The 26,885-nt window shown below is 29.6% G+C and overlaps 7 protein-coding genes across 11 annotated transcripts; 4 read left to right on the forward strand and 3 right to left on the reverse strand.

Annotated features, from left to right (window-relative positions):
* The first annotated feature begins 2,630 nt into the window (after nucleotides 1–2,630).
* Nucleotides 2,631–3,294, forward strand: LOC115713955 (ethylene-responsive transcription factor ERF098-like). Its single transcript, XM_030642446.2, has one exon. It carries the CDS (start codon nucleotides 2,832–2,834, stop codon nucleotides 3,255–3,257), a length of 426 nt encoding a protein of 141 aa, XP_030498306.2. The 5' UTR covers nucleotides 2,631–2,831; the 3' UTR covers nucleotides 3,258–3,294.
* A 1,837-nt stretch (nucleotides 3,295–5,131) lies between these two features.
* LOC115713957 (ethylene-responsive transcription factor ERF098-like) lies at nucleotides 5,132–5,857 on the reverse strand. Its single transcript, XM_030642447.2, has one exon. The coding sequence runs from the start codon at nucleotides 5,713–5,715 to the stop codon at nucleotides 5,323–5,325; it is 393 nt and encodes a 130-aa protein (XP_030498307.2). The 5' UTR covers nucleotides 5,716–5,857; the 3' UTR covers nucleotides 5,132–5,322.
* Nucleotides 5,858–8,889: 3,032 nt separating this feature from the next.
* LOC115713953 (uncharacterized) lies at nucleotides 8,890–12,442 on the reverse strand. Of its 3 annotated transcripts, none has more exons than XM_061114744.1 (5): nucleotides 12,299–12,442; nucleotides 10,935–12,150; nucleotides 10,492–10,847; nucleotides 9,704–9,746; nucleotides 8,890–9,582 (listed from the first exon to the last, which is right to left on the reverse strand). In XM_061114744.1, exons 2-5 carry the CDS (start codon nucleotides 11,047–11,049, stop codon nucleotides 9,089–9,091), a joined length of 1,008 nt encoding a protein of 335 aa, XP_060970727.1. In that variant the 5' UTR covers nucleotides 11,050–12,150; nucleotides 12,299–12,442; the 3' UTR covers nucleotides 8,890–9,088. The 3 variants fall into 3 exon arrangements, with proteins under 3 accessions (XP_060970727.1, XP_030498302.2, XP_030498304.2); XM_030642442.2 differs by having other exon boundaries at nucleotides 10,935–11,274; nucleotides 12,299–12,435; XM_030642444.2 differs by having other exon boundaries at nucleotides 10,935–11,227; nucleotides 12,299–12,423.
* A 983-nt stretch (nucleotides 12,443–13,425) lies between these two features.
* LOC115713901 (AT-hook motif nuclear-localized protein 1-like) lies at nucleotides 13,426–16,378 on the forward strand. The gene is made up of 5 exons (XM_030642380.2): nucleotides 13,426–13,901; nucleotides 14,551–14,618; nucleotides 14,741–14,878; nucleotides 15,550–15,705; nucleotides 15,947–16,378. Exons 1-5 carry the CDS (start codon nucleotides 13,664–13,666, stop codon nucleotides 16,154–16,156), a joined length of 810 nt encoding a protein of 269 aa, XP_030498240.2. The 5' UTR covers nucleotides 13,426–13,663; the 3' UTR covers nucleotides 16,157–16,378.
* Nucleotides 16,379–16,747: 369 nt separating this feature from the next.
* LOC115712306 (uncharacterized) lies at nucleotides 16,748–19,338 on the forward strand. Of its 3 annotated transcripts, none has more exons than XM_030640568.2 (5): nucleotides 16,748–17,103; nucleotides 17,186–17,343; nucleotides 17,764–17,830; nucleotides 17,981–18,085; nucleotides 18,981–19,338. In XM_030640568.2, the coding sequence occupies exons 1-4, from the start codon at nucleotides 16,972–16,974 to the stop codon at nucleotides 18,077–18,079; spliced, it is 456 nt and encodes a 151-aa protein (XP_030496428.2). In that variant the 5' UTR covers nucleotides 16,748–16,971; the 3' UTR covers nucleotides 18,080–18,085; nucleotides 18,981–19,338. The 3 variants fall into 3 exon arrangements, with proteins under 3 accessions (XP_030496428.2, XP_060970735.1, XP_060970733.1); XM_061114752.1 differs by lacking the exon at nucleotides 18,981–19,338 and adding an exon at nucleotides 18,267–18,684 and having other exon boundaries at nucleotides 16,772–17,103; XM_061114750.1 differs by lacking the exon at nucleotides 18,981–19,338 and having other exon boundaries at nucleotides 16,772–17,103; nucleotides 17,981–18,684.
* Nucleotides 19,339–21,273: 1,935 nt separating this feature from the next.
* Nucleotides 21,274–23,805, forward strand: LOC115714962 (uncharacterized). The gene is made up of 5 exons (XM_030643728.2): nucleotides 21,274–21,826; nucleotides 22,055–22,105; nucleotides 22,856–22,989; nucleotides 23,151–23,251; nucleotides 23,338–23,805. The coding sequence occupies exons 1-5, from the start codon at nucleotides 21,464–21,466 to the stop codon at nucleotides 23,529–23,531; spliced, it is 843 nt and encodes a 280-aa protein (XP_030499588.2). The 5' UTR covers nucleotides 21,274–21,463; the 3' UTR covers nucleotides 23,532–23,805.
* LOC115713902 (hyoscyamine 6-dioxygenase-like) lies at nucleotides 23,654–25,976 on the reverse strand. Its single transcript, XM_030642381.2, has 4 exons — nucleotides 25,626–25,976; nucleotides 25,259–25,509; nucleotides 24,260–24,581; nucleotides 23,654–24,132 (listed from the first exon to the last, which is right to left on the reverse strand). Exons 1-4 carry the CDS (start codon nucleotides 25,833–25,835, stop codon nucleotides 23,875–23,877), a joined length of 1,041 nt encoding a protein of 346 aa, XP_030498241.2. The 5' UTR covers nucleotides 25,836–25,976; the 3' UTR covers nucleotides 23,654–23,874.
* Nucleotides 25,977–26,885: the final 909 nt, after the last annotated feature.

The raw sequence follows: 26,885 nt of genomic DNA on the forward strand, positions 1-26,885 counted from the left end.
CATATATAATTTTTTTAAAAAAGTGATGACAAGTAAAAATACATTTGATATATTTTACAATTTTGTTGCAATTTTACTGTATTGACTTTTAAGTGATAATTCAAAAACACGTGACGATATATTATTAGACTACGTATTAAATAAAGAAAATAAATTTTTATATTTTTCTAAAATTTAAAGTTAGCACTTAACAATTAAAAAAATAAGACTGTAACAAAATCGTAAAATAGTATACTTTTACTATTATTTTTTTTCTTAAAATTATATGTATAATAATTATTAATATAAAAAGCTTTGGCGGCAAATAATACTCTTTTACAAATTGATTCGAAAAAATGAAAGTCCACTTAAATTTTAACTTGTACAATAGATTTTTGTAAAAGAGATAATAATTAAATTATATCACCCCATTTTATGATTTGTTATAAAGTAATAAATTTGATTTTATATCTTATAAAACTAACCTAAGTTATCATAATTGATTATCCCTTAGTAAAGTAGTAATAATACTAATTAAGATGCATGTGTGTTATTGAGATAAGTAGTTCTATAGGGAAATTTGATTTTCTATGCTTAGAAAATCAAAAAATTTGATTTATAAACCAATAATTAAAACCCTAAAAAAACTATACCTTTTTTTTCAAAACCCCAAAAATACCCCCAAACTAAAACTATCTCTCTTTCTCTCTCTATCTAGCCGGTCCCAATAATCCCACACCCCAGGTCCGATGGTCGGACCATGGGGTCCGATGGGGTCCGACCAATCGGACCCATCGGACCCCAAGGTCCGACCATCGGACCTCTCTCTTCCCCTCTCTCTCAAATCGCAGGGGAAAAAAAAAAAAAAAAAAAATTAAAGTCGGTCGGACCTTCGGGTCCGATGGGTCCGATGACCCATCGGACCCGAAGGTCCGACCATCTGACCCTTTCTTCCTCTCTCTCCAAAATCGCAAAAAAAAAAAAAAAAAAAAAAAAAATTTCAAAGGTCCGATGGTCGGACCTTGGGGTCCGATGGGTCCGACCATCGGACCCCCAAGGTCCGACCATCGGACCTTTGTCTTCTTCCCTCTCTCAAATCGCAGGAAAAAAAAAAAAAAAAGTTTCAGAATTTTTTTTTTTTTTTCTTCGAATTTCGAGAGAGGGTCGGAGGTGGTGGAGGTGTGGGTTCGGTTGGCTCTCCGTCGGCGTCTCGGTCGGAGGTGGCATTCGCCGTTCTGCGATGGTTGGTTTTGGGTGGAAGGGAGGTGGATCGGCAGTGTGTTTTGGTGGGTTTGATTTGAGAGAGAAAGGAGGAAGAGAGAGAAATGGTTGAGAATAATGAGGGGGGTATTTTGGGGTTTAGGTAAAAGTAGTCCTATTTTTTAAAGAGTTATAAGTATTAGTTTAGATAATTAATTTAGGTATAAAAAATGCATAGAAACTCAAATTTCCCGTTCTATAAATGCAATTTTTATGAATGATGATGATGATGATGTTTTAGCACGTGGTCAGCATACAAAGCAACACATCATTTTCCATGACAAACAAAAATGGCGGCGATAAAGAAACATATCAACAAGTCTTTGTTTCTTTCAAATTCCAAGTCTTAATTTTCAATCTTTGGTCAATTTCTATACAAATATCTATAAACCGCACGTACACATAACTAAAATTTGATTAGTAGCCAAAGAAACAAGTTCGAACAACAACAACAACAATGCTCATAAAATAATAGTAGCTAGACTAAAAACCTCTCTTATATACTCAACTATAAAATCTATACTATAAACTTTTCATAAACTATATATATTTTTCTTTAAAAAATATTATTATTAAGTACAAGTAGTGTTCAACACCTTTTATTGTAATTGGATAACGATATTCCTTTAAAAATTATTACATTAAATTATATGAGACTCGATATTTAATTACACTAATAATAATATGTCACCTAAGAAGGTACTAGACACTAGTAGTACCTTTTAGTATTTCTCCAAAAAAAATATACCATAAAGATATATCTCACTTTTTTTTTTTTGTATTTGTGCTCCAATGCATAAAATGCAAATTAGCTATATATTATCATTAATGCTCATTCAAAATATAAAAAATAATTAATTTTATTTATATTATTTTAATATATTTTAAATATATTTTATTCAAAGTTAATGAATAGTATTAATAACAGACAAACATGTAATTAAAAAGAAAAATATTTATATTGTGGGTTAAAATTTGGCCCAAGTTATATTTTGTGCCAAATTTAGCACAATTTTTAGCTTGAGCCGAATTCAGCACACATTTTACATCCTATTGAAGTTAAATTTTAATAAAATATTCTAAAAAATAACAATACACCATATTTATAACTCTCAATTGAAGATACTCCAACACTCTTTAATGTGTAAAATCATTAATCACTATTAGTGCAATGATTATTGAGTCTCATATAATTATATATAATAACTTTAAGATTAACCAATCACAAAGTGCCATTACAACATGAAATATATAAAAATTGAGTATTGATATTGAACACTGCTAGCGATATTAAGTTATATAAAAACTGATACTTAATTATAACAATAACAATATAACACTCAAGAATGAAAAAAATAGTTATATAAAATTATTAATAAATTTATTATATAGATATGTATTTAAGGAAGTTTCGAAGCAAGAACCAATGGACACAACCATCATATATGACCTAATAATACTTACTCCCATCATGAATAATTAAGACCCAAAAATCAATATCAGCACACCACACAACATATCTATTAGATTCACCTATAAATAATCTCATCCAACCATTACTATTTTTCAAATTAATAAATTAATTAATAAAAATGGAGATGGGAAACAAGAATAGCAACAACAACAACAGAGGAGGAGGAAGAACAGACAAGTACAGAGGAATACGACGTCGTCCGTGGGGAAAATATGCTGCAGAGATTCGTGACCCATCAAGGAATGGTGCTCGTTTATGGCTTGGAACATTTGAAACTGCAGAGGAAGCTGCACGTGCTTATGATCGTGCTGCTTTTGCTTTTAGGGGCCATTTAGCAATTTTGAACTTTCCCAATGAGTTTCAACACCAACAACATCATACTACTACTTCAAATAATCCTCAACAACAACCTCAAACTTGTTCTTCTTCTTCTTCTTCTTTGGTTTCCAATAATGGTGTTATTGAGTTTGAGTATTTGGATGATAAGTTGTTGGAGGATTTACTTGATTGTCAAAATGCTACAAACCATGGAAATAATAATTAGTTGTGGTCCTAATAATTAATAATAAGATTTTATTGAATATTCAAGTTCTGATTTTTCATTCATTTGTATATATTTATTTTTCTCTGAGGAAATGATGAAAAATGTTCAAGAAAAAATACAGTTTTTTGGTAAAAATCTAAATTTTGTATTTTTGGGTAATTATGAAAAAATACGAAAAAATTAGTCATTTTGCAATAATTAAGTTGTTTGATTATTGATTTTATTGAATCAAAGCTGTGATTTTTTATTCATGAATTGTTATTGGTTATTTATTTTTATATATAGAAGTTTAATAATTTGTTGTCATTAGTTTTCTCTATGAAAATGATGAAAAATGTAAGGAAAAAAATCCATCTTATTTGGTAAAAATCAAAATTTTCTATCTTTTGGGTAATTATGAAAATATCCTAAATAAATATGGTAACTTTTTTTCTGAGAAGTAACTACTCATTGAGATTTTTTTTTTTTTTGCTGAAAAACTACTCATTGAGATTAATTTAGGTTTTTATTGGTTTCATTGAGAATAAAGTTATGGTTTGTGTTTATAGAAGTTCATAATTGTCATTATTACTTTTCTCCTAAGCCAAAAAAAAAATCAGTTTTTTTGGTAAAAATCTAATCTTTCTATATTTTTTTTTGGGTAATTATGAAAAAATCCCAAAAAAAATATTGTAACTTTTTATTTTTCTGAAATATACTATGAAGTACTAAGAAACTAAGATAATCAACAACATTCACTAATTGAAGAAAGGATTAATCATTAAGTAAAGGGAAAAGAGAAAAAGAGTAATTTTTATTTTATTATATTTTATTTATTAATAAAAAATGATATTGTTGACCAAAGAAAGCAAGTCAGAAAAATGGCTAAAAAGAAAATCAAATTCACTGGATTTAACTGTCTTTCAACAATTCCATCAAAAATAACTTTCAACAAAAAGTTAGTCAATTCAAACAGCTCAATAATTATATAATATAGTCCATATTGAAAACGCAGTTAATAGATACTCACATAATAAACTATAATTTTTTCTTATTGAAGTAAATATTTTAATTTAATCTTCCGTTGTAATAGTAGATAAATATTAAAATTTAATTTTTGTCATAACTGACTTTTAATTATTATTTTATTTTCTTGTAGATTTTTATCTTTAAACAAAAAATAAAAATTTAATGATTTGAACTAATTATTAAATACTTACCGAAATTTAAAAAATATAACTTATAAGATTAAAAATTAAGCTTAAATATATATCTATTAGATAAATTACTCTAATTTTATTATTGGATAAAATACTTATGTTTTTTTTTTTTTTGATTTTTTATATTATATCATGTAATTAATAAGGACGTTTTATGAAATAATTCAACCAACAAATACCAATTTTATCCAAAAAGTCAAAACACTTTACATTTACTGTTTTTCAATCTTAGAACATTATACAGTTAATCATCACGTGATAAGAATTACTATTACAAAAATTTATATAAAATAATATTAACGAAGTCATATTATTTTGACTAAAACAGTTTAATTTAGTAAAAGGTTGCCTTTATAATACTCCTCTTTTATGCTCTGTTTTTTTTTTTTTTTGAGAAGTTATGCTCTGTTTTTTAAAACAACAAAACTATTTATATAAACTAAGATTAATTAATAAAATGCTTAAGTTTTTTGATTGGTTATTTCATAATATAAGCTCTTTTACAATAAAGATATCTTAATATATATATTATTCAATTCAAACAATCATTACCAAAATTACTCAAAAATCTAAATAAAAAAAAGTCAGAGACTTTACATTACAGTTCTTCATTCTTTCATTACACATAAATTATATAATACTGAAAACAAGAAAAAAAAAAGTGTTAATTTAAATTATTTTAGATAAATTTTGAATAATTTATAATATCAAAAATATAAATTATTCAAAATTTTCCAAAATAATAGGTATAATTACAAAATTTTGTTGTCATTATTTTCTCTCCTTTAATATTTATTGCTCTGTTTTTTTGTTAATTAAGATAAACTATTTATATAATTAAATACAAAATAAATAAATAAAAATAGTTAACTTTGATTTCCTTTGTTGTCAAAATCAAGAAGCTCATCCAATAACTTATCATCCAAATATTCAAATTCAAACACTTCTCTTTGTTGAGTTTCCGAGTTTCGAATCGCAGAAGAAGAGGAAGAAGAAGAAGAAGAAGAACTTGAGGCCGAGGCCGAGGAAGGAACAGAGAGATTCGGGTAGTCATTAGGAAAATTAAGAATAGCAAAAGGTCCTCTCATGGAAAAAGCTGCTCTATCATAAGCTCTAGCAGCTTCTTCAGCTGTAGCAAAAGTTCCAAGCCAAATTCGAGCTCCATTTCGATTAGAATCTCGAATTTCGGCTGCGAATTTCCCCCATGGACGCCTTCTTACTCCTCTGTATCTAACTTCTTGATCTTCTTTTCTTTCCATGTTTGAAGAAAAAAAACAGAGTAAAGATTTGATTTTTATGAGTTGAATTGAGTTTGTAATTGGTGGGGTTTATTTATATTGAGTGGAAATTTGTGTTAATTAATGATATATAATTGAATGCATCGAATTTGGAAGATTCAGTACTCACTGATCAAGGTGATGATGGCTTTGTTTTTTTAAATGAAGATTTGATTACATTAATTAATTATAATTATTTAATTATCAAGCTTTTGAGTTTTTTTTTTTTTTTGGATTCGATGAGGTTTTGTAGTGACGTCACTTCTGTCTGGTTTTGTTTACTATGTTTGTATATATTAATATTCTTTGGCCGTACGGTATTACTTTTGACCTTTGATATAGAATCTTTTTTATATACGATGTTATATGTTTTTATGGATTATTGTGTATTTTTATTAATTTAATATAATTATCGGGCTCTAAATACGCAATTTTAGACAAATTTTAATTTTTTTATATTATTATTAAACTTAGTTTTTAGTATTTAAATAAATAGATTTTAAAAAATAAATAAAAATATATTATATTTATATTTTAAATTTAAAAATATTATAATTTAAATTAATTATAAGATTTTATCATAAGATTAATATATTTGAGTAAATATAAATAAGAAAATTAAATAAACATTTATCAAAAATAATAATATGAAACAATTACTTTTTTTTATATGATGATTTATATTTTTAGTAATTCTTTTTGAATAATTTATGAAAATAAATTTAAATTGCATGAACATAAAAGAAAAATACATACTTCTGACTATTTGAGTTTATTTTTAACACTGTAAATTATTAAAAAAAACAAATAAAGTATATACTACAATTACAATGTTTTCTGTCATGTACATAAAATAAAATTATAATTATTTTCATTAAAATGTCTTACAGTATGAGCTAGGACAGTACTAACTTGTCAAAAAAAAATTACACTTATTTAAAAAAAATAAAAAAAAAATATTTATACATACAATATTTTTTATAAAATAAATAATATTTTTCTTACTAAAAATATATATAAAATATAGTATTTTTGAAAACTAAATTCGTTTTTTTTCTAAAAAAAAATTACATGAGAGATCACCCACCTTTAAAATTAAAATGGTATATGGAATGAGCAAAAATAAGATATTCCTAATCCTAACTATGAACATTAATAAATATATCTATATATATATACATATATATAAAATAAGAGAGAGAGAGGAAGTTGGTGGTAATGATGTCATATAATTACGTATAATTAATTCATCATCAGTGTTACGTAATTAATCACATTATTAAGATATGATGATGATGATGATGATGATCTAATATAATTTAATTATTAATTAATATGCCATTTGATTCAGAGAGCATATAATAAATTAAACACTACATATAAAATATATGGCCTATATAGACTAGAGAATAGAGATAGATGCCCATATTCATATATTTATAATAATTGGGATATTCGTATACTTTATTGATTAATTAAGATCTTAATTTATAATTAAGGTGACATCATCAAGCTTACGTAGCTTATAATGACGAGTTAATATGTCATCTGTCTTTGCTATTACACACTGATCTCACCTATTTATATTTATATTATAATTAATGTCACTGAATATTATTATATGTAATGCTGTTTTATGCCCTTAATTAATTATTTATATCTATATTTTATATGAGCAGAGACAGAGGCCCTGTAAACTAGCTTGGTCAGAAGTTGATGAGCTAATATGGCTTACGTTTGTATGTATTGATCAGCAATGATGATGATATATATATCATATATCATATCAGCAATGATGATATATATATATATATATGATATGTGATATGCTGATGAAATTGGTTATGTTTGTATTGTATTGTTATGTGTGACTTGGAATATGTGTTTAATAATATGGATTATGTAAATGATTGATTAATTTAATTGTGTTGACAAATTAACTTAATTAATCTTATGCAAGTGATTATGTAAAAGAAGAGAAAGCTTAAGTGTGTAAAGATGTTTAATTATTTTGTAATATGTGTCAATTGGTACTTTTTAGTGTCAATTTTGGTAATATGTGTTAATATACAATATCAATTTAATACCTCTTTTGAGGCTTAATTTACAACACTTAAACCAATCACATAAAATGGTCATTTGAGCAAAGAATATTATTAATAAAAAAGTAAATATTATTTTAGACTATATATTTTACAGAAATTATCACTGATTGGACTTTTATTTTATTAAATAACAATTTAGACTTAGGCTTAATTTTGATCAAATTAAAATTTAATAATAATTTCACTTGAAGGTATTATGACATGAATGATTATATTTATTTGTATCTATTCGTACTAAAAATTAATTTCAAGTTGATTATATTAAAAGAAAAATTAAGATCTATTTTGTATTGTTTTAAAAAATTTAGGGTCTAAATTATCATGTAACTAATTTTTATAAATTCAAGGTTAATTAGCAATTTTTTCTCCCGAACTTTGACATACACCAAATCATACCCCTGAACTTTTTTGGCCGTTAAAAATTTCCCCTGAACTATTGAGATTGTCAAATTTAAGGACTTTTGTCTAATTTCATTCAATTTTACTGTTTCAGGTACTAAATCATGCTTCCCAGACTTTGATATCTATCAAATCATGCCCCTCAAACTTTTATATGTATTAAATCATGTCCCCTAAACTTTCATCCATGTTATAATTTTTTTACTAAAATTAGATAAAAGTCCTTAAATTTAACAATCTTAATAGTTCATGAGAAATTTTTAACGACCAAAAAAATTCACGGGACATTATTTAGTACATGTCAAAGTTCGGGAGAAAAAAATTACTAATTAGCCTAAATTCAAAATAGTATTAATATTACTCCTACATTGAATGATGACATAAGACTTAAGAGAGTGTATATATGGGCTTTATACAATTTTTATTTTAATTTTCATTAAGAAAAATAGTGACAAAAAGGAGGTATTTTATAATACCTCATAATTTTCTTCTTCTTCTCTTCTTCTTCCTCTACAAGCCTCGAACCTGTGACCTGAGGCAAAGATCTAAAGTACTCTACCATCAAGACCACAAGGAGGTTGTGATCAAATTTTACCAAGTTTAACTTATATAAACATATTCAGCTTTGAATAATGACTTTTACATCTCTCTCTGTATTAACCATGGGTTTTCATTGCTTATGATTAAATAGAATTTTAACATTAACATAATTTACAGGAATTAATTGCCAACAAAAAAAACTCATGACATTTATATAGTGAGAACTGAGAATAGATATTGATAGACATCCACACTCAAATTTGTGATATGGATTAATTCAAGCTATGGGATTAAAACAAAAACATGGACACTCAAATGGAATTGATGGAATCTTCATCGCTGCCTTCCTTGTCGCTACTGCTGCTACTGCTTGCACTACTGCTACTACTTCCACTTCCGCTGCTGCTACTCGAAGAGGAAGTCTGTTCGTCTCTACCCTCTGCAGTAACTTGAGCTTTTAGTGCTTCTGCAGCATTTGGACCTTTGTCGACTTCATCACCACTATCGTCAACATCAGCAATCTCATCATCCGTGTCATTTTGTCGTGGTACATTCATATCAAACCCTGCTGCGTTAGATTTATCTTCTGCAACAGCAGTATCATCTCCATCTTCGGCTGCAGGTGATGTAGAACCAAAAATGTCTTCCATGTCTATCTCATGATGTTCATCTACTTCCACGTTCTTGGGTTCGGGTGATACAGCAGATATGTTTGGTGGTTCAGATATGTTTGGTGGTTCAGATACGCTTGGCGGTTCAGATGTATAATCAGCAGCAGTCCCCTTACTGGCAGATTTTGCACTCACTGCATAATGAATTAACATTATGATATCGAACACTTTACGAAAATCAAATTTATCCCATCACGAAGGAAAGGAAAAAAAAAAATCAACTTGAAACATCAAAATATAAGAAATTACATATACCAGCATTCTCCGGTCCACCAATATCGATTCGCTCCACCTCAACCTGTACAAATAGATGTATATTATAGGGTTAAACCTCACATGGTTAGAGCATATATCAAAAGAAACATACTAGACAATCATTGAAGTTGATACATGGCTGACTTTATATAGGTTCAAACACATAAATTACAACTTCGTGTACATGAAATGAAAGAATACATACAATTTGAAGCGGTTAAATGTACTTGGGAAAATTTCTTATTCACAAAAAACTTTCTTACAGAGCTGAATGAAGGTAAAAATAGCAAGTCTGTAAGGAAAGGTCTTAATTTTGGCCAAAACTTGGAGTTTTTATGAATAAGCAGTCCAAACATAATCCTCATGAGACTAATATATCAGCAGTTAGCAAGTTGGATTGGCAAATTTTTAAATCCAAAGTCAAATTTATTCAGGGGTTAATGGACCATACATACACTAGTTTGTAAATGTCACAGCTAAACATTAACATCTAAAATCATGGCCTAACTACACACCATATGAATGTACCAACATAAGAAGATTGACTATCTACTCATGATGGAGTGTTTATGAATCTATGTCTCTTACATTAACAAAGTTGGGTTCAACAATATAGCTGGTTTAAGGTTCAAATGTAGTCTTTTTGGGGATCATTCATTCTCTCTAATTTTAATTGTTATGTATCAAGTTATCAACCCAAATCAACATATATCATCCTATGAGAAAAAAGTCAGAGTCTCACATTGAAAATGCCATGAAATTAACATGAAAATGAAATAGGAACTAACCGGCACTGCAGGGTATGAGCTTCTACCAACATGAATAGTCTTCTGAGCCTTTGCAACTGGAGATAATCGAGGCTCTATCACTGCAGCAACAGCAGCAGCAGCAGCAGCGTTCGATTCACCAGGCTGTCGAACGTGCCGGAGTTGTTTGACGCCCCGATGAAGTCTCTCCAAGCGAAAAGTCTCCCCATCAAAGAACAATACAGCATCGCTCTCCTTGTAATCCTCACTTTTTCCCTCGAATGCCACTTTAGGTTTTCCCAATTGATTGTTCTGGAATTCTACACTAACCCTATTTTCCTTTGTTTTGTGTAAGGACCCAGGCTTGCTCTTATCAATAGAAGCCGGCTTAAACTCATCTGAATAAACATTAACGAAAAAATTACAATCAACAAATCGTGACAGCAATCTTACTGAACTACTTTCTTTTCAGTAAAGGTACTTACATCGTAAAGTGCAATACTTGGAGGAATCATCCTTGAATGAAGAGCCTAGAGACAGGTTGTACCATCTATCGGGTTGAGGAGCAGTCTTTGGCTCTTCCTTGGAGATGTTCGCCATTACTACTTTTAAAATAATAGAGTAAGGAGCCTAAATGCAAGCTACGGTGAGCGGTGACTGGGGCAACCGGTGCATGACATAAAGATGGGATTGGTGGCGGGTGGTGAAGGTGGCAGTAGTACAGCAAAGGATCCACTGGGTTCACACAACTAAGTTCATGTATATTAGGGTTTTGACACTGAAAAAGGATTGAGTGAAGCTTTAAGTTGAGTGCAAACTCAGAACCTGGTTTAAAGAACATATCAGATTAACAAACACGAAGAAAAATTCCAAATTCAAACCCAGAACTTCAATCCACAACAAACTGAAAAGTGTAAAAGAGCACTTGGGGTCCCTAATTTATGCTAGTTGAATCACCTAAGGCCCCAATTTAAATTTTGGAGCACACAGATCCCCATATTCTAAAAATTGTAACAAGTTAACTCTACAATTTTTAGGAACTGATTAAGTGTACTTAGTGGTAACAGAAAAAAGAAAAGAAAGGGCTCAATGACCAGGTTATCAGGAAACAGATTTCTCAATGCACAATACATAGACAATATAAAAAACAACATAAAGTCAATATAAAGCCATTACATAGGCAATACATAGAAGGGACATAATATGTTTCATAACATATATACATACAAAGTGCCTCCAAAACCAGAAACCACCAACTTCATTAGCAACTCAATCAAATACTTGGACATAATTGGCTCAAAATCCGGCCTAAACAAAACAAGAGACAATCCTTTCCAAAGCCTACTTTCACATTCTGATACTTGACTACTAACTCATAACAAAAGGTTTGGCCAAATCATTCAACAAAACCAAAAAGTACATATTGTGTTGTTCTTTTTACATAATACTTTCACATTTTGACAATTTTAATCTACATCATTATACTCCCAAACAAAATATTAACACAAGTGGGGGATTCTCAATCAAACTATGAACTTAATCCAAACTTTCATAAGAAAACAAACTCTTCAACAATAAAAAAAAAATCTTTCCCCCAAAATCTCACACCTTCAAAAATTCTCTTCCAAACCTAAACTAAACACACTTACAGACTAACAAAACCTTCCCTAACTCAATCATATTCGAAATCAATATCCAATCCTGAAAAATAAGATTATGTTACTCAGAGCATCATGAAAAATTCTAGATCGAAACACGGAATATTGTTCTAATCAGATCAGATTAAAGAAAGTAGAAAATAAAAAAGCATATCTCATGTAAACTAAGACCAGAGCAGTACGTAACCCACCTTGTCCTCCTCCGCCGCCGCTAGCCGTTTCCGTTTTCGCTCCCGGTGCCGTCGCCTGAAGTTTTCCCTTTCAGCCGCGTAAAGAGCTTTCTTTCTTTCTTTCTCTCTATATATTATTTTTTTTATTAAAAAAACAAATAATCCACGTGTCAAATGAATGATAAAAATGAGTGTAAATACTATTTTGGACTCTCTCTTTTACAAAAATTATTAATTGGACCATGTGTTTTGTTAAATGACAAAATATACTCTATATTTTCTAAAATAGTACAAATAGGACCCTGAATTGATTTTTTGTCAAAATAAAGTTTAATTATAATCCGATCTAAAAGTACTATGACAAAACATTTTTTGTATCTGTTTGTATTAAGTATTGTCTTCAAGTTAGTTGTATTAAAAAAAAGTTGTCAAAAATTAAGCCCGGAGTCCTATTTTTACTATTTTAGAAAATACAGGGTCCATTTTGTCATTTAACAAAACACAGGGTCCAATCTGTAACTTTTGCAAAACACAGGCTCCAAAATAGTATTTACCCTAAAAATAATATAAAACATACTTTTTGGTAACATTTTTTGTTTTTAAATTTTTTAATCAAAAATTTTAATTTTGAAAATAAAAATGGGTTGTATAATTACTTTTGTTTTTCAATTTTAAAAACAAAAAATAAAGTATATTTTATTAATTTTTGTTTTATTTTTATTTATTAATTTTATTTAAGTTGAGTTTTGGTCCGAAGTCGATATTGGAGGATGGATCTGGGTCTAAGATTGGAGTCAGGTCCAGGTTCAAAGGTCTAGATTGGATTGAGAGTTCAAAATTAAGAAAAAAATTATTTAAAAAAATTTAGAAAGTAATTTTTTTTTTATTTTTAAATTTTTTAAATTTTATTTCTCAATTAAAAAATTAAAAATAGTTTTATAGAACATAATTTTTAAAAATATTTTCACTTTTCTAATTTTAAAAATGAAAAATTGATTAAAAAAAATATTTCCAAACACATTCAAATTACATGTATTTATTAGAGTAATTTATAGCATAATTATCTAAATTTAACTCGAAATAAATATATAAATTTAATTTTAGACGGTAATAATAATTCTTTAACTTATGTAGATAGAGTGATAATTGAAGTTATTATCCACAAATTTTGGAAAAACACATAGTCTCAAATGGTCTTAGCCCATTCTTTAGAAGGGTAGTTTCGTAAAAGCAACTTTCTTAATATAACAGAAGTAACTGAAAATAACAAGAGCCTTCTTGTAAACTTGTTCTGGCGCCATAATCAAAAAACATTTCTTTGAAACTTCACCACTGAATTTGATCGATCACATAAAATATTTCAGCTGTAATTTTGTTTGAACGTTCATGGATTCGATCAACGTTTCTGGGTCTCAAGGAAACTCGAACACTACTGTCTCTACTGGGTCACCTCCACGTCGACTCGGGTTGTCCAGGAAAAAAGGGAGGCCCAGGAAGGTTGCCCCCCCATCACCGCCGCCGTCACCACCGCCGTCACCGCCTCCGCCGCTGCTGCTGCCGTCGCCTAAAAGAGGGAGAGGAAGGCCTCCTGGGTCTGGTAACCGCCAACAGCTTGCTGCTATAGGTGAGTTCAAGAAACCCAACTCGGTTAAACTCAGCTCAAATCGGTTGTCTCTGTTTTTCTTTTTTGGTGTAAAAGTTCTGTTTGTTTATCAAGAAAATGATGGGAAAATTTTCAGTTTCTTTCTAAAGTCAAAAACTTCGATCCCAAGATTCTTTTTTTCGCGACACAAAGCTTCAAAATCATATCTTCAAAACAGGGTTTCATCTTTTTTTTTCTTTCTTTTTCTTCTAAATTTAACATTTGAAGAAATACTCAGTTCAACTAGGTTATCTCTGTTTTTTTTTTTTGGGTGTGAAAGCTCTGTTTGTGTACCAAGAAAATGATGGGAAAATTCTGAGTTTCTTTCTCTTCTTTCTAATGTCACAAACTTTGATCCCAAGATTCATTTTTGTTACATCACAAAGCTTCAAAATCATATCTTTAAAACAGCGCTCTTTTTTTTTTAATTCTCATATGACAAAATACTTTGATTAGATCCATGAAGGTGAATTGTTTTGAAACACAGGTTGTCTTTGTTTTGTGTATGTCTCTTTTTTGTGTAAAATATCTGTTTGCTTACCAAGAAAAATGATTGGAAAATTATGATTTTTTTCTTTATTCTTCCAAATTTAACATTTTTTGACCAAATACTTTGATTTGATCCATGAAGGTGGATTGCTTAGAGAAACAGCCTGTAGAGACTTCAAATCACATGAGATCACTATTGATTCTGGAGAGGTAGGTAACATTAAATAAGTGAACATTTTCATGTACTTAAAGATCAAATCTTTGAAAAATATCATTTGGGTTTTGTATTAATAGTAATAAAGTTTGATTTTTTATTTTTTTTAAACATGCAGAATGTTGTACAAAAAATTATGTCTTTTGCTGCGAAGGGTCCCAGAGGAATTTGTGTTCTCACTGCTAGTGGACAAGTTTCCAAAGTTGTCATTCGTAAACCTGATTCTTCTTCTGATCATGAGACACTGACACGAGAGGTATAATATATATATATAGTATAATAATAACTAAATAGTTACTAGTGATACCATTGTTGTACTAAATAGTTACCAGAAAAAACAGTAATATGAATTCCTCTCTTTTCAAACACTTCGGTTATGTTTGAAACTTAATTTTGGTGAGAAAAGAAAAATATAGAAAAAAAATGGAAAATAAAAAAATATGAATCATATTTAGTATGGAAACTTAAAAAATTGAAAAATTTATTTATTTATTTGTGTTCACAGTTTTCACTTTTTTTTTCCTCACTTAAAATTTAACTTTCAAACATAACCTTAACCTATATTTAGTGAGGAGATAAAAAGTTAAGGAAAAAAATATCAAATTCTCACGTTTAGTATGGAAAATTTTGTTGAGTTAATTTTTTTTATATACAATATTTTTATTTATATATCAAATATAAGAATTTATTTTATTTATTTATTTTATCTTTTTCTTTACCAACTAAAATCCAACGGGTTAGTAATATTTTTCTTTATTCATTTTCCCATATGAACAAAAAAATATGAAAAAGGACAGAATTGGTTACTAAAATTTGGATCTTTTCTTTTTCCTCTACTCCTCATAATGGTATTGGTATTATAATTATTGTTAATTTTATTTACATTTTGTCATTTGATATGAACAAGTCTGAATTTTATTATGATAGGGCCATTTTGAGCTACTGTCCTTATCTGGATCATACACTTCTACTGATGCAACCGGACGTCCGACCGGTGGCCTGAGTGTCTCATTTGCCGATTCTAATGGCAATGCCATCGGCGGTGCTCTTGTCGGTACACTAACAGCTGCTAGTCCTATAAAGGCGAGTTTTTTTAATTTCTCTTTACTATTTATCCCGAACCTAATTAGGTTCGGGATTTGATAGGCTTCCCAACTAATCATGTAACCCTAAATAGTTCGGAAAACTATTTTAATTAATATAATTTAATATAATACTATACAATATAATACAAGAGAACAAAACATATTCTATAAATGTTTGTTTCATTTTAGTAAAAAATAAGTTTTTATATTGATGATGTTTATTTGTTTTTAAATGACAGATTGTTTTTGGAAGTTTCATACCATATGACAACCGACATAAAAAGACAAGGTACCGAAAATCGTTGCGGGCTAGGGCCGACAATGCTGTGCCTGTTGAGGCGGAACCACCACAACACAACACAAGAACAGCAATTGCTTCTACTTCTGCCAACCCGAATAATGGCGGTAAATTTGGTGGTCGGAAAAGTGGCGGTGGTCGGAATATTTGATTTGGTTTATCTCCATGATATGAATAACAACATTTTTCTTTGTTTGGTTTTTGAGGCTCACATGTTCAGTTAATATAGTTTGTGTTAGAGAAAATCACTTGTTTTAACAGATTTGTGATTAGATTTTACATGAAATTAGTTTTGGATTATTGGATGTCCTGTTTTTGCATTTGAAGATTAACAAGCTTTTATACATTAATACAATCTCGATTACTTGATTAATTGATGACTTCAATTAAACTACACATTTTGTATTTGTAGGTATATTTTTGAGTGTTAGACTTTATCGAATTAGTCTCATTATTAAAAGGAATTAAATGTAATTACAATTTAGGGAACACAATTGTTAGTTTAGTATAAAAATTAAATAAAATTAGATAAAAAAATTTAAATTTAATAATTTTAAATTTTTTAATAGTTTAAAAAATATGATTTGGTAAATATAAAAGTTATAAAAGTTGAAGTAGAAAAATCCTGATTTGAATTGTTATATTATAAAAATACCAGTTTTTTGATATATGTTAAGGCCCAAGCCCAGGCCAAAGCCCACTAGTTTTAGGGCATCATTCCTCTCTGAAAAAATCTTGCTCATTCTTCGTTGTATTTTTAGCTTTTAATTTTGTTGTAATTTTTATTAGATTTTAATGAAATTTATTGATAATCAAATTACTTGTCGTTAGTATAAACCACATCAAATTTTTGCTGTGCGATTTCTGCAGTTTTTTGATTTTGCTGTTTGGAAAATTGGAAAAACTGTATATGCGGTTTTTTGATTTGTATTTATTGTTATCTTCTAAGGCATAAAGAGTAGAAGAATGAGTTACATTCTGAAAACTCTGAGGAAGAAGAATGAGGTAGACTCCATAATTAGAGACACCTTAGAAAAGGTCCTTGTCCTCCGCTTCGGCCGACCATCCGATTCTGCTTGCCTCCATCTCGACGACGTCGTATGTCTCTCTACTTTCTCTTTTATTTATTTATTTTATTTGATTTGATTGTTACTTAATTCTTCTTCTATTCTCAACACAGCTCTGTAAATCGGCGCGGGAGGTTTCTAAGTTTGCAACTGTGGCTTTGGTAGATATTGATTCTGAAGATGTTCAAGTTTATGTCAACTATTTTGACATTACTTTCATACCTTCAACTATTTTTTTCTTCAATGCTCATCACATGAAGATGGATTCCGGGTATTTTTAATAATTTCTTATTATTTTTAAACATTTGATCAATCAATCAATCAAGTAGGATGATTAGCTTGTGAACCCCCCTTTGAAACTTGAATTTTGGAGTTGAAATATGAATTAGATAGCAATATCATCCAGTATTGTTTAGTATATTTGAATAGGATGATCATGCCCTTTGAATTTTTCCAGCTGTTAAAAATTTTCTTTGTTGGACTAATTCGGTGATTGTCTGTGCAATAAATGATGCCCTTATCGAAGTTTGATATTTACCAAATTATGTCTCTTAAATTTTCATCCATCCATGTCAGAATTCTCTAAGTAAAATTAGACCAAAGTTCTTAAGCAAATAGTCTCTATAGTTTAGGGAGAATTTTTTTTCTGTCGAAACCATTTTCTTAAACTCATAGTCTTATGTTAATGCAGTACCGCTGATCATACTAAATGGGTGGGAGCATTTCACCAAAAGCAAGATTTCATTGATGTAGTAGAGGTACCTATTTCTTTGTGACCATTTGTGATTCATTAATTGTTCTTGAGTTGTATGAATCTGTACTATAGCTTTCTTACCTTTGATTTTTTAAACTATCTGATGTATGTCTTTATGAGCTTTGATTTGAATATCTGCTTATCTTTTTGGTAGGCTATATATAGAGGAGCCATGAAAGGGAAGCTTATTGTGCATTGTCCCTTGCCACCAGAACGTATTCCGAAATATCAGTTATTATACAAAGATGTATAGAAGAAGGTGAGTTCATTACTAAAGCCTTCATATGTGCACAGATTGTCAATATGAAACTGTTTGGAACTTTCTTCATGCAAAGTCAAAACGTTTTTTAATCGACGGGCAATTTGGATTCAGTAGAATGTTTTCTCCAGACCATGTAAAATTGCATATTGGCCTAAATTACGTTTCTTCTGTGTATGAGATTGAGATGATGTATTGAAGACCTTGGGATGCCCTTGCCTGTAGATAGTTAGAGAATCTGAGGTCCAATTGAAAATGGTTAGACAAACTCCAAACTACAATACTACATACAGAACAATAAAAGTTTAGAATTTTTCTTTGGTGAGGGCATGTGTTTTGCCCCTATCCATAATTTTTCTTCATGTGATGGTACTTAGTGTCATTTTTTTATCTGATTATTAGGTACTCCAATCTGCTGTGTAGGATTAAGAATTGGACTTTGTTTATATTTTTCGTTTGTTGAATCTTTTTTCTGATTTTGTTGTGTCTACTCTTTTTGTCAACTTGTTAGAGCATTTAATAATGAAAATTAATGCATAACATAGTGAGTTATAATTGTAGATGACAATCATGTAAGAAAGACAGTAGTTTCAATTGTTTGGGTTGGGTTATTTATTTTATTGTTGTTAGTGGTTAGTGAATTCAAATCTGATTGAGTGTGGTGTAATTGTGTTTGCACAACGATAAACAATCAAAGAATATTGTAAAATGTATTTCTAATTATTAAAGATGAAATCACATGGGAGTTTCAATGGTCTAAATAAAATGAATACAACTTAAAAAAATTACCAAACAACTAAATAGATAGAAGTTGATGACTTAACTTGTTGTCTTCAATCTTGTCCACATGATTAGTTGAATGGTCAATAATCCTGCACTTGATTTTCTTTTGCAGTGATTGGGGAAAAGCTCTTAGAGGAGTGCTACCGTCAACTTCTTATTATAATTAGGAGTGCTATCGTCAACTTCTTATTATAATTTTTTTTATCAATCTCTGTGTTTGAAAATATATATTAGAGTATTTTTTTCTTTCAAAAAGATAATTATGATTGTGTTTGTTATAGTTATAATACCATTTCTGTAAATTTTAAAAAAATTTCAATAGTTTATAATGCTGAAAATAAATTGAATTTTTTTGAACACGTGGTAAAGTAGAATATGAGGAACTCTGATTTTCGGTACTGTAAACTATAATGATATTGTAACTATAATGAATACCACTATTAAAAAAATGATGTGTAGTTGTCATATTATCACCCCATGTACAATTTATTAGTCGTAATCGTTTGAAGGTGGAAGATTTTAAATAATTAAAAATTATATTATCTCAACGATTGCATAATATTACCTTATTTAGAAGTGCACATAATATGGTCCAATTTTAGATACTCTAGGTATAAGCGGGTTAGGTCTGTGCCTAGAGCCTACCTAGTCAAGGACCCTAAAAAAATTTTCCTTTTAAAAATATATATTTTTTTGAATTAATTACGTAAGGTACCATTTTTTGTAAAATATTTACATTTTTATGTTGAAAGAATGTTTTTTTACATTTTTACGGTTTTCCAAAAAATAACACGAAAACAACATAAGATCAACAAGAAAACTACATAAAAGTAATAACAAAAAATTAACAAGATTACAACATAAAAAGACCGTATTTTCTGTAAATAAAATCAAAAAAATCGTAAAAATATTTAAAATTCTATGAAACTGTATTTTTGTAATTTTTTTTTGTTGTTTTTATGTTTTTGTGAAATAATTCTTATTTTTTTTTATTGATTTTAAAAAATATTGCATTTTTCATATATAAGGGTTCAAAAATAATTTTTTCCTATGGCCCTTAAATTTCAAAGCAGGCCCTAATTCTAGTGCTTTTGGTGGCACTTTTTCATGAGGTGCCCCAACTATTGTTTGTTGTGGTGGTGATGGTTCCTTGGTGGGTTTGGTTTGGTAGAAATTTTGTGTTGTTTGGCGAGGTTCAGTTGAGATTGGAGGTGGTCTTGAAGTTGGCTCAGCATGCTCTTGGTGAATTTAGGGAGCTTCGGGAGGGTGGTTCGGTGGTCTCCACCACTAGCAGGGTGTTTCTGTTTGTCCACTAATGCTTCGGTGGTTCTAGATAAGGGTTTGTGGAGTTAGGCAGTGTGGTGCATGATGGGGAGGGGGTGGTGTGGGCTTGTTGGGCTTAGGGGTGGTGGGGGACATCCATGTGAGTGTGGATGAGTTACTTGTGATTAAACCTGACCTTCTCTTTTCTATGAGATTTGGTTTCTCTATTTCGAGTATTGAATGTGCCTCTATGATAGTTGTGGATTGGGTGAATTATCCACATTCTAATGTTGTTTTTCATTCTATTATTTTAGATGTGATTTCTTTGATAATAATTGTTGGCGGTGCTTGTGAATGGTGTTACTTACGCAGTGACTACTTTTATTAAGAATAATGATGAAGAGTGTGTTTGAACAGATATTTTGTGACAGTTAGTAGTTTCATGATCCGTAATTTAAAAATTGAGGCTTGAATCCAATGAAAATTTGAAACAAGAGTATTATATGCTTGTTCATAATTTTTAAATTGTCTTCAAACAGTTAGATTTTTTTTAATGAAATGTGATAAACATTTTTTTATTTAAAAAAGTGCACACAATATGTGCCGCAAGATAGGGAAGAAAATAAAAAAAAAAAACTCAAGAAGTGTGGTAAATATTTCTAATAGAATAAAACTCAAGAATTGTGGTTAATAATTTTAAGAAATGAGAGTTGATTTTCGGGTAAATATCATTTTGGACCCTGTGTTTTGCAAAAGTTACAGATTGGACCATGTGTTTTATTAAATGACAAAATGAACCCTGTATTTTTTAAAATAGTAAAAATAGGACCCTGAGCTTATTTTTTGACAATTTTTTTTTAATACAACCAACTTGAAGACAATGCTTAATACGAACAGATACAAAAAATATAAACAGTTTTGTCATAGCACTTTTAGATCGGATTATAATTAAACTTTATTTTGACAAAAAAAATCAATTTAGGGTCCTATTTGTACTATTTTAGAAAATACATGGTCTATTTTATCATTTAGCAAAATACAGGGTCCAATTGGTAACTTTTGTAAAACAGAGGGTCCAAAATAGTATTTACACTTGATTTTCAGAATAAAATAAATTGTTTCTCATTAAATATACCCACCTAAATTTGTAAGGATTATTAAATTTTCTTCTTCATAGAAATAAATTTTCTTAAAAAAAAGGTTTATTTTAGGACCTAAAAAGCTCAAAAATTTCTCAAAAGAAAAAAAAAGCTCAAAATTATCTCCAATGGCGGACATGGAAGCATAGCAGAGCTATAGCTTAGTATTATTTCTCAGCTAATCTTTCTCAAGATGAAAACTTTTTCCCCTTCTTTCACAACAAACACTCATCTTCGACTATTATTGCCTCCAATTTGTAGATTCAATTCCTCGTGGCCAACACAAAGTTCGATTACTCTTCTCCGATCTAGCTTCTGCAATTCCATATCTCTGAGCTCGAATTTCAAGCCCTACCGGTTGTTGGTGTTCTCTGCTCCGAGTTCCTCTCAATCGACATCGGAGGGTTCGAGTGAAGAGCTTGATGGAGTTAAGAACGAAGGAGCTGAAATTGAATGGCGTGTGGAAGTGGGAAACCCTAGACTTTCGATTCCATCGATGGGGAAATTGAGCTTGAGTGATCAGGCTTTCTTTCTTCTTGTTTTCATTGCTTGCACGGTAATCTCTTCTCTCTCTCTCTCTCTCTCTCTCTCTCTCTCTCTCTCTCTCTCTCTCGTTTGAATAATTTGATATAAATTTTTATGTGATTTTGAGAAGGAAATTTGGGTTAATATGATTCAATGGTTTGAATTTAGAGACAGAATGTGAAATTCAATAATCTGAGACTCAAAACTCAAACTTAGTTTCTGGGTTTTGATAAAGCTTGTTTCTTTAAACTTTGTGCAGACTTCTATGGCATTTATAAGCCTTGTAGCTGCAGCTGTTCCAACTCTGTATGTAAGTTTCCTTCTCTTTTGGATCCTAGTTTGTGATTGAATAGAGCTTTTTGTTATCAAAATTGTATCTGAAATTTGTCATGGGATTTTTGAAAATGAAGAAATTAAAGGGGAATTGTGTAAAAATGTGTGTGTTTCTTCTGTTCTGCTTTGTTTTTGGCAAGAAAGAAACAGGAAGTTTTATTGAAAAAATAAGTAATGGAACCAAACAAAACTCTAACGAGTTACCTATTCCAAAAAAGAAACAATTAAAAAAGATAGCCACCATCTTACCTAATCATTGCTATTAGGCACCAGTAATGCATAGCACTTTCTAGAGGTTTCGCGTTGTGATTGATTAGTGCTATTCCCTAAAAGTTATTATATTAAATTATATGAATTCGCTATTTAATTACACCAATAATGATATGACAACAAAGAGGCTGCTAGGCACCATACACTTCTGCATTTGTAGCAACCTCAAAACAAACAAAGTACATTCTGTTGTTCTGCAATGATCTCGGAACTTGGGATATTTATATGATGAGTGGCACATTTAAGTCTCAATATTTATGTAAAGTATATTGGTACACTGATTTCTCACTCATTGTTTGATGAGATTTCTGGTATAAACAAGGCATTCTGTTCTTAGATATGAGTTATTGATGTGTGGCAAAATGTGTTCATTCTTTGAAAAGAAGGAAAAAAATGAAAACTTTAGTCTTATATTCTCAGTTATTGATGAAACTGATCACTCATGTTTGTGCCGTAGGCGATGGGGCGGGCTGCAACAGCTCTTTCAAAGCTAGCAGATACAGCTCGTGAGGAACTCCCTAGCACAATGGCAGCGGTTAGGCTCTCGGGCATGGAAATCAGCGATCTTACATTGGAATTAAGTGATCTTAGGTAATAATTTAATCTGATGTTTTAACTGCTTCCCTATGTTACTATACCTAAGCTATTGTTAGACTTAATACAAAATCACTGGCCGGCTCATTTGGGCAATTGTAATAGGACGAGTCAATCAATTAACGTATCGTGTAATTTGTATTTTGTTCTGAAACCAGTCAAGAAATATCTGATGGAGTCACTAAGTCTACTCAAGCAGTACAAGCAGCAGAAGCTGGAATTCGACAGATTGGGGTGCTTGCTCGGCAACAGACTATGTGTATGTTTAAATCCAAATACTTGTTCTTTTGTTTTGTGACGATTTACTATGGATGATTTCCAAGCTAGTTTGTTCATTTGATGCAGCGATGATTCAAGAAAGAGCGAGTCTGCCTATAATATCTTTACAACCAGTGGTTGTTGGTGCTGCTAAGAAGACTTCTCGTGTTGTTGGCCGAGCTACAAAATCCTTAATGAATATGATCTCGGGAGGGAATAACTCCGAGGCTCAAGAAGAAGAAGAAGAAGATGACAGCCGAGTTGCTACTACAGATTCATAGGACCTTTTTGTGGTCTTTTCGAAAACTATTAGAGCTGAAGATTCTTAGAAACTCTCTTCATAATCTTCATATCCAACTTTGATTTCTGTTTATTATTTAAAAAATTAAGTTGGAGATGAAGGCAATTCATGGTGTTTGAATCATAAATTATGCTCTTTGTAGTTGTACATATACATCATAATGTAAAGACTAGTAAGTTATCAAATGTTGAAATTTGTTATATGACTAATAATATCCAAAAAAACCCAAATAAAGTTCATCAATTATATTAAAATATCAATATTGTTTCTTCTTTCTCTAATCTGTATAATGAATAGTAAAGATTGGGTCTTGTTTGAGTCTCTTATTTGAGTTTATCCATAAATTGTGCTAATTTATTAGCATGATGATCAGCAGTATTTGATACATGGTGGGTACGAAAATCTTCATAGCAAAAGGGTTTATAGAGAGGGAGTGGAGGATTGGAACCATGGATTAATGTCGTTTCTGGCTTAATAATAGTGTCGTTTGAAGGATTAATAAACAATGATATTGTCGTTCTATCAACCCTTGAATTTATCACTCTATGCTCTGCTCCTTTTAGCTTTCCATTGCTAATCACCTATGCAAATGTACACATCAAATTCTACTCTCAACTCAAACAAATAATAATTAAATATTTGATTAATAATAATAATAATAATATATTTATAGAGATGGATAAAAAAGAGAAGGATATTTATATGTACCTGTAAAATATAGCCAATATTGATGACAAATGCATGAGAAATAGGCTCAACATAAACCCAATTTCCATGATGATTAGGAACTTGAAGACCTAGAACATTTCCTTGAAGAAGAATAGTGATAAGACTTGGGTCACAATGCTTAGGTAAGCCCAATGTCAAACTTGGATCTGGGCAAGCTGGGTAATGATTGCTCAATAATATTGGACTCTCAATAAGCTCACCACTAAAATATCCACTCTTCAATCCCAACCCTTCACTTAACACCTCCAATATCTTCAAACCTAACTTCCTCACTTCAACTGAAAATTTCCCAACAATTTCCCTATAAAAACAATAAAGTATACTCTTTTGTTAGACGATTTGAAAATTTCAACCAACGGTCTAAAATTCCCCTGACACGACAAGAGTCATAGATTAGATATATATATGCATCATGATTAACTTTAGGCTAAGGCGAGTTAGGCTTGTGCTTAGAACTCACCTAGTTCAGGAGTTCAAAAAAAAGTTTTTCTTTATGAAAAATACATATTTTTTTCTAATTTTTAAAAATACCACATATTTGTTAAACTAAGGCCCATTAAAGAAAATTCTTATGGCCCATTAAAGAAAGTATACCCTTTTATTATAGGGATAATTACACCACATACTGAAAATACTGTGGAGCAGAATTTTTTTAAAAAATACTGTGTAAATTTTATACTGTGTACTGTGTTAAGTTTTCACTGTTGTTCTACGGTTGTTTTTTAATTGTTCCACTATTGTTTTTAGTTGTTCTGTTTTGTGTTCTACTATTGTTTTATAAAAATACAGTATTTTTGAAAAGATTTCCGTGTTACTGTATTTTTGTAAAAGTTAATATAAATTCCAGTACATTTCTTTTTGAAAATACACATTTTTTTGCTAATTTTTAAAAATACCACATATTTTTTTTAATAAAAACCCAATAAAGCAAAATTTGTAAGGTCAAGTATTTTTTTAAAAAATACCACATATGTGTACCTATATTGGATTGGATTTTGTGGCCAAAATTGTATGTGTTCCTCAAGAGGGTGACAAGGATGAAGAAAGGCATCTCTCCAATAGTGAATTTTTTCATTTGAGAAATTGTTACTACTTGTGTAAAGTCTACATCTCTTCAAAGGGTCCTTACAACATTCTCTTGCTTTGTCAATAGGTGACATCTCATGTAACTCTTTCATAACTTTCATTGTCTCATCCATTAACTCTTCACAAACACCATGATTAATCACCTACATAATACAGTATTATTTACATCAAATATTAATGTTACAAAACATAGTATACTATAATATAATGTATCAAATTAATTAAAGAAAATTAATGTAACATTATATTATTACACCACCTGAAAAATTCCATAGTCTTGAGAAGCTTTGATGATGTTGTGAATAATGGTATCATGTTGATTAATATTTTCATGAAGATCAATCACCGGAATCGAGTTTGTTACCGGAAAAGATTGGTCGCCGGGCCTTGTTTCCGGCGGGATTATGTATGATTCCGGCAATGTAATTTTCTCATTAGACCAACTTGAAACAAGCTTCTCCATAGCCATATACACTATCAATTAACTAACAATATATATATAGATAATAAAATGTATCTGGTCATAACATATATTTATATAATATGTTTTTATTATGTTAAATGTATACATATACATACATACATATATGGAAAAATTTTATTTAGTGAATTTTACTACAATGAAATGTATTTGTAAGGATTGATATTGGATTAATTCAAGGAAAGTATCATATATAGTCATAAAATATACTTTTTTATATTGAATGTATACATTTATCTACGTATTAAAGAGAAATAATTAATTCATTTTTCATAATCTAATCTTTCTTTTTTTAATAATGTTCCAATTTTGATTCATTGACAGATGAGAAAAACATTGAAAAACCATATATTTATTGAAAAATAGAATTATGAATTAGTGTATATATGTATTAATTTTAGTGTTTTTTTTCCAACAATAGATATAACAATATATTTTCTTTTTTCTCAATTTGAAGAAAAGATAGCTTATTAGTTTATGATAAATTATGTTCCAATTTTGACTCATTTACAGCTTAGAAAAAGATAATTATGAATATATGTGGTATTAATTTTTTTTTTTTGAACATCCAACAAAAGATATATAGCAATAATGTATATATTTCTTTTTCTTTTTTCTTTTTCCCAATTTGAAAAATAAATTATAATTTTTTGATAATGTTCAAATTCTGATCAATCAACCAATTACATCTTCCCCAAAAAGCCAGAGAATCAACAAATTATAATAACTTTCTCTATTCTACAATAAGAAAATTTAAAACTTGTATCTCTCAGCTGTCATATATTATATATATAATAAAATGTATGTAGTTAATAATATATATGTATGGTAAATGAGAAAAGAAGTATGAATATAAGTATGATATATATATATATATGTGGTATTAATTTTTTTTTGGGACATCCAAACAAAAGATATATCAGTAATCTTTTTGTTTTCCAATTTGAAGAAAAGATAGATATATGTAGTTTTTGTTTACTTTATTTAAGAAGGGTTGTAGGTTCTATTTCTCTTATTTAATACACATTATTTACTTTA

The sequence above is a fragment of the Cannabis sativa genome, chromosome 4 (genome assembly GCF_029168945.1).
Source record: "Cannabis sativa cultivar Pink pepper isolate KNU-18-1 chromosome 4, ASM2916894v1, whole genome shotgun sequence".
NCBI lineage: Eukaryota > Viridiplantae > Streptophyta > Magnoliopsida > Rosales > Cannabaceae > Cannabis > Cannabis sativa.

Coding starts and splice junctions, on each gene's coding strand:
- LOC115713955 (XM_030642446.2), top strand. CDS start 2,832: ATGGAGATGGGAAACAAGAATAGCAACAACAACAACAGAGGAGGAGGA.
- LOC115713957 (XM_030642447.2), bottom strand. CDS start 5,715: ATGGAAAGAAAAGAAGATCAAGAAGTTAGATACAGAGGAGTAAGAAGG.
- LOC115713953 (XM_061114744.1), bottom strand. CDS start 11,049: ATGGCGAACATCTCCAAGGAAGAGCCAAAGACTGCTCCTCAACCCGAT. Junction 9,747..10,491: donor GCTCATACCCTGCAGTGCCG/GTTAGTTCCTAT, acceptor CTATTTGTACAG/GTTGAGGTGGAGCGAATCGA. Junction 9,583..9,703: donor TGGTGGACCGGAGAATGCTG/GTATATGTAATT, acceptor TTCATTATGCAG/TGAGTGCAAAATCTGCCAGT.
- LOC115713901 (XM_030642380.2), top strand. CDS start 13,664: ATGGATTCGATCAACGTTTCTGGGTCTCAAGGAAACTCGAACACTACT. Junction 14,619..14,740: donor TCACTATTGATTCTGGAGAG/GTAGGTAACATT, acceptor TTAAACATGCAG/AATGTTGTACAAAAAATTAT. Junction 14,879..15,549: donor ATGAGACACTGACACGAGAG/GTATAATATATA, acceptor TTATTATGATAG/GGCCATTTTGAGCTACTGTC.
- LOC115712306 (XM_030640568.2), top strand. CDS start 16,972: ATGAGTTACATTCTGAAAACTCTGAGGAAGAAGAATGAGGTAGACTCC. Junction 17,104..17,185: donor GCCTCCATCTCGACGACGTC/GTATGTCTCTCT, acceptor TTCTCAACACAG/CTCTGTAAATCGGCGCGGGA. Junction 17,831..17,980: donor ATTTCATTGATGTAGTAGAG/GTACCTATTTCT, acceptor TCTTTTTGGTAG/GCTATATATAGAGGAGCCAT.
- LOC115714962 (XM_030643728.2), top strand. CDS start 21,464: ATGAAAACTTTTTCCCCTTCTTTCACAACAAACACTCATCTTCGACTA. Junction 21,827..22,054: donor TTGTTTTCATTGCTTGCACG/GTAATCTCTTCT, acceptor AACTTTGTGCAG/ACTTCTATGGCATTTATAAG. Junction 22,990..23,150: donor TTGGAATTAAGTGATCTTAG/GTAATAATTTAA, acceptor TTCTGAAACCAG/TCAAGAAATATCTGATGGAG.
- LOC115713902 (XM_030642381.2), bottom strand. CDS start 25,835: ATGGCTATGGAGAAGCTTGTTTCAAGTTGGTCTAATGAGAAAATTACA. Junction 25,510..25,625: donor AAGACTATGGAATTTTTCAG/GTGGTGTAATAA, acceptor TGTATTATGTAG/GTGATTAATCATGGTGTTTG. Junction 24,582..25,258: donor CAAAATCCAATCCAATATAG/GTACACATATGT, acceptor TTGTTTTTATAG/GGAAATTGTTGGGAAATTTT.